This window comes from Lycium barbarum, chromosome 10, assembly GCF_019175385.1.
Source record: "Lycium barbarum isolate Lr01 chromosome 10, ASM1917538v2, whole genome shotgun sequence".
Lineage (NCBI taxonomy): Eukaryota > Viridiplantae > Streptophyta > Magnoliopsida > Solanales > Solanaceae > Lycium > Lycium barbarum.
Window position 1 is genome coordinate 14,147,587 of NC_083346.1, and position 8,122 is coordinate 14,155,708.

The following is an 8,122-nucleotide window of genomic DNA, read 5'->3' on the forward strand; positions in this document are numbered from 1 at the left end:
CCGGGTTCGAACGCTCGCTCAGTCAAAAATTTTAAAAAAAAATTGCAAAGCAGAGTTTAAATTTCGCTATGCCCCCTCCGGCATACTTTTAGTCATGCTTTACTAAAAGTCTGCCGGAGGGGGCAGACTTTGCCTTGAAGCATATATATGTATTTTTTTTTAACTTTTCAAAGTAAACTTTTAGTAATGCCTTAACTAAAAGTGTGCCCCATAAAACATAATTAAAAGTATGCCCCATAAGGCGTAAGTTTTCCTTAAGGCATAACTAAAAGTTTGTCTTATAAGGCAAAGTTTAAATTTTGCTATGCCCCCTCCGGCAGACTTTTAGTTGTGCTTAACTAGAAGTCTGTCGGAGGGGGCAGACTTTTTGTTGTGTTTAACAAAAAGTTTGCCGAAGGGGGCAGACTTTTAATTGTGTTTAACTAAAAGTCTGTCCCCTCCGGCAGATTTTGCCTTGAAGCATATATATATATATATATATATTTTTTTACTTTTCAAGGAAAACTTTTAGTTATGCCTTAACTAAAAAGTGTGCTCCAAAGACATAACTAAAAGTATGCCCATAAGGCGGAACTTTTCCTTAAGGCATAACTTAAACTTCACCTTATAAGGCAAAATCTATGCCTTAAGAAAAGTTCTTGCCTTATGGGGTATAATTTTGTTATGCCTTAACTAAAATTCTGCCCCATAAGGCATAACTAAACTATGTCTTAGGAAAAATTCTGCCTTATGGGGCAGACTTTTAGTTATGCCGGATCCGGCATAACTTTAGCTTTTCCTTAAAGATTGTATGCTGGATCCGGCATACACTCCCCCAGTCCTGCCTTGCGAAATTATTTTTTTATTTTATGCCTGAGCGGGGGTTCGAACCCAGAACTTCATGTATTCGCCCACCTTTCCAAGCAAAGGGCAAAACTTAAAGACCACAAATATGAGGGGCAAAATTTAAAGACCACAAATTTAAAGGGCAAAATTTAAAGACCACTCCAAAAGAAGAGCAATCCGCGCAAAAAAATGTTTTAAGAATATGTCCAAGCCCATGTCTTTAAGTCTTTTAACTCTTTAAGTGTTCAGCGTAAACCTACTAACAGAAGCTCATGTTAGAGTCTAATGCCTTTAACTTAAATTTTTAGCCTTTCTTTGTCAGCCATTTGATTTTAGATTTTTTTTTTTTTTTTTTGAATTTATACCTTTCTTTTTTCTTGTCTGAATGGGTCCTAAACTTCTAATATTTTTCATATGAAAAGGACAGAGGTTTTAGATTTGGAGGTTTCTATAGAAGATACTTCAGTAACATCAGCATTTGCTGCAACTTAAGCACATGGTAATGCCCTAATACTTCTTCCGTGGGTAATCCTCCTAAAAAGCTGAAAAGAACAGCTCTCATGTAGTCGAGACCCTAGCCTTGAGGATAATGATAGAAAAACATCTGAAGTTTAGGATTATTACACAAAGTTTTTTTAATAAAATGGGAGAATTGAGGGCAAAATGCAAGTACTGCCCCAAAGTTTGGAATCATTACACAATTTTTTTTTTATTTCATATATTTTCATTTTAATTTTAGGTAATCTTTATGTTTAATTAATATGTATGTTTGTAACAACAACTAAAAGCTTCTATGCTCTACTTTATTTCCAGGTACGTGTATTAAGGTGACAAAAATGGTGCAGCCACTACTAAGTTAGTTTTTAGCTCTATATGTAATAGTTTAGCAACTTTGGGTAACTTGAGTACTACACTATCACTAATAGTGAAAATGTTTCTATGATGTATGTTTCACCTTAAACTATAAATAAAAGTTATCGTTTGAACAAAAAAAAAGACATGTCTTTTTCAACTTTTTAATGTTTTACTGATAAGTCTCATGGCTGCTAGTCATAAACCGAAAAATCGAACCAAACCGACAATAACCAAACCGGTGGTTATTATTTTATTTGGTTTGGTTATGATTTTAGACATTTAAAAACCGATTAAATTGGTTTGGTCATGGTTTTAATCAATAACCGACCCAAACCGACCATGAACACCCCTACTTTCGAGCATTGATTGTGCAAATATTATCTAAAACTGCCAAATCATAAAAAGTACTACTTCTCTTTCATAATAAGTGGTGTTTTATGCTTTTCATTTTGTTTCAAAATAAGTGATGCTGTAGAATTTCAAGAAAAAATTGATCTTATTCTTTCAAAATTACCCTTATTTACATATAATAGAAAAATCATTAAGTAGTTTTTCCCTTTGTAGGCATTTAATTAGGGGTAGGTTAATAAAATCACTCTTCATTTTTTAGGAGTGTGCATAAGCTAAAAAAATATTTATTATGAAACGGAAGGCATAATTGTTTAATACTCCATCCATTTTATTTTGATTTTCGTTTTAGCTCTTTTCACGTCCATTAAGAAAAATAATAAATACAAGATATAGTTTATTAAATTATCCCTATTTATTAGATGTTCTTGGAGAATTGAGCGCTATTAAAAAGAATTATTACTTTTTTAATGCTAAAGGTATAGTTGTAACCGTTTTCAACTTTAGTTTTGCATTTCTAAAGTGACAATTATATATTTTGGACAATTTTTTTTTAATTAAAATGATATTTAAAATGAGACGGAGAGAGTAGCTATATTAATTGGTAAACTATAGAAGAAATGATAAGTAACCTCCGATAAGTAAAATGTTGTTAAGTATTTATTGCTCTATCAAATGGTATATGACTTTAAAATCTTATTTTAATAGGCAGGTTACCTGCTTCTTTAGCTAATTCCAAACAAGTAATTTCCAACAGTGACGTGCACACTAATCCCCCATACGTACTCCATTTTCATTAGAACACTAGTCTAATGGTACTTTGGATAAATAAATTTAATAAATTAAAATACATTAGCTTTAGTGAGCTACTAAAGGTCGTCTGTTCACCAGCTAATTAACAATTGTTTAATCAGGAATCACTGACCACAACAAACACTAACCTAATTTAATCATTTAATTAATCCTATAAGCACCAGTAAAGTGATAGAAACCCCTCAGTTTATTGTCTAATAAATATTCCATTATTGTGCCAACTGTAGCAGCACTCAAACAAAACACTCATCTTTTCCTTTTTCTATTTCGTCATATGTTTGTCCTTTTTCATATATTCTACGGCATATATCTTCCGTCTCAATTTATCTGGATATATTAGATTACTGGCCACAAAATTTAAGAAAAAAATAATTTTCTTATAATTTATGATTTAAAATAAGTGTTGGACATTTATATAGTTATAAATCATCTCTTTAAAGGTAAATAAAATATTTCAAATTAATTTTCTTAATAGAAATAATATTATTTTCAGAATAGCCTAAAAGAAATGTAGCATAAATTAGGATCGTACGAGTATCTTTAATCTTCTGTATAGTTGTATAAAAAGCAATACCTCGTGAATGAAACATCATGACGTGTTTATATGGGAAAAGTTCCACCAAAGAAGAAGAGACTATTCTTTGATTGTGAAAATCCTCAAGTAACGAATGTTTTTTAATATGTAGTGGTTCTCAAGGGTGAATTTAGAATTTAAAGTTTATGAGTTCGTATCGTAATTTTAAAATATTATATAATAATATAATTAGGTTCGCCATTAAATATTTATAGATATTTAATTTATATTTATATATATAAAAATCTGAACAAAAGTTATTGAGTTTACGTGAACCACGGGTTATTTCATGTTAAATAGATCCGCCCCTACAGTTTGATGCGCCATTAGCTAGGTTTATTATATTACTATGTGCTTACAGTATTATATTGTTGGGCTTTATATAAACGACAAGACAGTAGTTGAATATTGTAGGTACATGTCTCTTGCAGTTTTTTTTTTTTTCGCTTTAGAAAAAGTATTGAATGATTTTTGTTTAATGAATATAATATCCAAGCTTAGCTTGAGCAAGTATGGGCTCTATTGTGGTTTTATTAAATTTTAAGTATGTTTCTTCTGACCTAGTCAAAAAGTCTTGACTGATAATAACATTTTCATCCTTTCCTTTGAAACAAAATCTATCATCTTCCTTTTAACCACCATTTAATTATTTCAATTCTTTTCACATAATATTCTTCGAAGTTTCATAGAATTCATGTTTACATTCAATTATGTGATTGTAGTTTAAAATCCAATTTTTATACAATTATCCAAGGATTTTCCGCATCATCGACAGGTGACCATTTTACTGTTAATTCTAAGATTTTAACTTGTATATATATACACACTAGTAAATGAGATTTTTACGTTATTGGTGTGTTTAAGTTGTCGTAGCAGCCTAGCTAGTTAGTTGATCATTTTGTCTTGTTTTTCAAAGTAACTAATTTCACTTATGATGAAAAGTTACACACATATAAGAGAATCTTTTAAATAATGGTATGATACTATAAGTAATTCATTTACACTCGCTAAATATAGAAATTAATTAATTGAACTCCAAGTCCAAATCACATGCATATAGACCATCTGGTAGGCACCATGTAAGCTAGTGAAAATAAGTATTACGTATATTGAAATTGCAAACTTTGTCAAATTCTCTGATCAGCTCAAATGATAGAGCAATATGACTTCTTTTACATTTGAATAACATATTAACTATGAGGTGTGTGGAGGGATGGATTGATGAGATGTTTCTATTCTTAATATATCAAAGATTTAAAATTCAAGCTTTGGAAATTGAGAATTAATACTCTTGATAGAAACACTTCCCTCTTCAATGAACTCTAGTACACAACGCAAATGCAAATTACTCAAGCTATCAGTACATAGGATTTCGAATGCCGGATGATAAATTAAAGATAATAGTCTAGTAACTATTAAAGGCTCAGTTACATTAAAGATACGGAGTAGCTTTGCTGCCACCCACAATTCATTGAGATTCAACCTTTTGTCGCTCTGATGACAAAAAAAAATGATACATGAATGTACATAGTGTGTCTACATGCATGTACCATTTGTTGTATAGAAAAAGCTGTGGCCTACATCTTTCACTTGGCCTGCATCTTTTGTGTTCCAATCCTTAAACATGATAATGTCAATCCTATATATGAATGAAAATGTAGTAATATAAAAGGAACAGAATAATAGGATGATCTCTTATAGTATATAGAGATAGCTATGGGAGCCATTTATTGTGTAAACTGAAAAAGAAGACAGGTTTTGTCATAAGATCCCGAAATTCAGATCTAGAATAGAGAAAGAGAGAGAGACTATGTATATATATCTCCACATTCTTCTATTTGGTCACTGCTAGTTGCATCAAAAGCACCATTTCTCCATGAAGTCAGCAAACTCTATTTCCTAAGATTCTCTGTTCACTGTAATAAAAATTATGTATATCAAACACTAGATTTTTTTTTAATTTAATACAATAATAAATTAAATACAGATGCAACGGCGAAGTCGGAATTTTTATAAGAAAATCAAAATATAAAAAAATAAAGAAGAAACCAAGGGGATTCGATCAACATCTAATATATACCTAAAAAATATTTCTGACCTTGTGTATATATATAATTTTTGAACGAAGAAGGTTAGGATGAACCAGTTTCGATACCCTAGCTCCACCCATAAGTATATGAATAATGAGTTGCTACTTCCAGGAAAATGGCTTGTTGTACAATATTTAAAATGAGAAGCATGAATCTTGTTTGAATTTACAGAAATAAATAAACCACAAAAATTAGATTAGTTAAGTCTGGATACCTAATGACTTATAATTAAGAACCCTCATTATATCGCTTTTTTTATTGGCAGTTATTAACTCGGTTGGCCTGAGGGAGACTATGAAATATAATATCTTTAATAAGAATCTTTATCCTTTAAAAGTATCTTTTTTGTGGAAAATAAGAAAGGGGAAACCCTGATAAATCTGAATATTATATCTCGTACCTAAATATAAGTACCTAAATATAAACTTATATTTGATCCTTAGATTTCAAAGAACAAAAAATGAGAAAATACAAAATTTACAGACAGATAAGAAACACAAAACATAGGGACAAGGGAAACAAAAAAGAGAGAAACCCTAAAATGCTATGGTGAGAATTATATTATATAGGGATAATAAAACCACGAAGAAATTAAATAAAATCACTCAAAACATTTTATCTATCAATAAGCAAAAACCAAGAATATGATGGTGATCGAACTAGAAGAAGAAGATTGAAGTAGGGGAAAACCCCATCATGTTGAATCAAATTCAAAAAGAAAATTAATGTACAGAAATTAGACCTCAAATAACTTTTTTTTTTTTACCATACAACATAATCAAAAGGAAGAAGCTAGCTCTAATTCCTCTCACTTTTTCTCTTTTCTTGAATTATTATTATTATCATCAAATTACCTCTAAATTAAAAAGGAGGGCGTCCATGTGCCCAAGCAAATGCTTCATGGTTCAATTGTCCACCATTTGGTAGCAAGTTTGGTGGCAAATTATATACTGGCATATTTGAAGATGGAATATCACCCATACCACCACCACCTTGTTGTTGTCCCCCTCCACCACCACCACTGCCCATTCCCGGCGGCGATCCACCACCGCCACCTCCAAGTTGTCCTTGTGCCACCTGTCCACCGCCTTCTTCCTCCTCCTCCAACGGCAGCCTCTCATATGTAGCATTAGAAAAAGTTGATGCAATCACCATAACTGGTCCTGATGCTACTAAAGACCCTACTACACTTCCTCCCACAACTTGTCCTTGTCCTCCTGCTAGGTAAATAGTCAAACCTGCATCGAGACATCATCTAATTAAGTAATTTATGAATTGTACTCTCTAACAATTTAATTAAAGTTTCCACGAGTCACACAATTCATAGCAAGCAAGAGGCGTTTGATACATAAGTATTGTAATTGCAAGTGTTCTCTCTAACATTTTAAGGTTGAAGATAAAAGGGTCAAACATAGTTCAACATGAAATTAGAGCAGGCAAGAGACTTGTTGAGACATAACATAAGTAAATTCTATCATTAAAAGTGTGTTATCTCTAACAATTTAAACTTGTAGATGAGTTGGTCACCTAATTCAACAGAAAATTAGAGCGGACAAAACACATGTTGACACATATATAAAATAACTAAGTATTGCGCTCTCTCTGTAACAGCTTAATTGAAACGGTCAAACAATTCAATACGATATTAGAGCAGGCAAGAGGAGTGTTAGAGACACAACATAATTAAGTACATCATTTAAAAGTGTGATTTTCTGTCAGTTTAAACTTTAAATGAAATGATTGCACAATTCAACAACCTGTTGATCCAGGAGGAGCAGGTCCAGGGAGGAAGGCGCCAGTCAACGATAAGATCTCGAAACGTCCGTGTAATGCCATAACAGCACCAGGAGCAGAAGGTTGTCTTAGGGTTACATTAGTAACAGTTCCAGTAGCACTCAACACGCAAACACCTCTTTGTCTCTTCCTAGCAAACTGTGCTATACTTTCAGCTACATCAGCTCCATTTGCAACTTCCATCACGTGACTTCTAAGCGCGTTAGGGCTGTCCCTTGTCACGAAAATGGGGGGTTTTGGCTTGTTTTTTGAGCCAGCTGGTCGACCTCTGGGTCGACGAGTGGCTACTTCGACTGCACCCTCTTTAGGGTCGTCGGAGTGGTCTCTATCTTCGTCGTGGCTGCCACTACCACCGCTATGGTCGTTCATAGATACGCCTAGATCTGGTTTCTTGAGGGAGGGTGAGCCAGCTGAGGATGACGTTTCAACTCCTTGTAAACCTACTTGACCTGTCCACCATGGGTTTGCCATGTTGTTAATTAGAAACTAGCTCAAAAATGGGGTTTTTTAGTTGGAGAAATGAGTTTTTGAGGTCCAAAGGAGAGATTTAAACTAGGGAAAAAGAAGTTTTTTTGGCCCTTTTTCTCTCTGTTATGTAAAATCTAATTTCAAGATTTTTGTAAAGATTGAGAATTTGGGACGAAGGTTTTTTTGTTGTTGTTGTTAAGGATGTGAGTAAGATGATTGAATAAGTCAACAAGGATCAGCTAAGAGAGAGATGATCATAAGAGCAGAGAAAGGAGAGAGGAATAGAGAGAGAAATGAGAGTGATGATGATAATTAAGGAACAGGAAGAAAGAGTTAAGCTTTGTGGGTTACTCTT

The 8,122-nt window shown here is 32.8% G+C and overlaps 1 protein-coding gene across 2 annotated transcripts; it reads right to left on the reverse strand.

Moving 5' to 3' along the window:
• Positions 1-4,747: 4,747 nt before the first annotated feature.
• LOC132615960 (AT-hook motif nuclear-localized protein 20-like) lies at positions 4,748-8,116 on the reverse strand. Of its 2 annotated transcripts, XM_060330559.1 has the most exons (3): positions 7,263-8,116; positions 6,360-6,743; positions 4,748-5,331 (listed from the first exon to the last, which is right to left on the reverse strand). In XM_060330559.1, the coding sequence occupies exons 1-2, from the start codon at positions 7,768-7,770 to the stop codon at positions 6,367-6,369; spliced, it is 885 nt and encodes a 294-aa protein (XP_060186542.1). In that variant the 5' UTR covers positions 7,771-8,116; the 3' UTR covers positions 4,748-5,331; positions 6,360-6,366. The 2 variants fall into 2 exon arrangements, with proteins under 2 accessions (XP_060186542.1, XP_060186541.1); XM_060330558.1 differs by lacking the exon at positions 4,748-5,331 and having other exon boundaries at positions 6,097-6,743.
• Positions 8,117-8,122: the final 6 nt, after the last annotated feature.

What these genes read in the sequence shown, in the direction of transcription:
- LOC132615960 (XM_060330559.1), bottom strand. Translation starts at nt 7,770, where the DNA reads ATGGCAAACCCATGGTGGACAGGTCAAGTAGGTTTACAAGGAGTTGAA. An exon ending in TGCTCCTCCTGGATCAACAG is followed by an intron (nt 6,744 to 7,262) that starts GTTGTTGAATTG and finishes GTCTCGATGCAG; the next exon opens with GTTTGACTATTTACCTAGCA.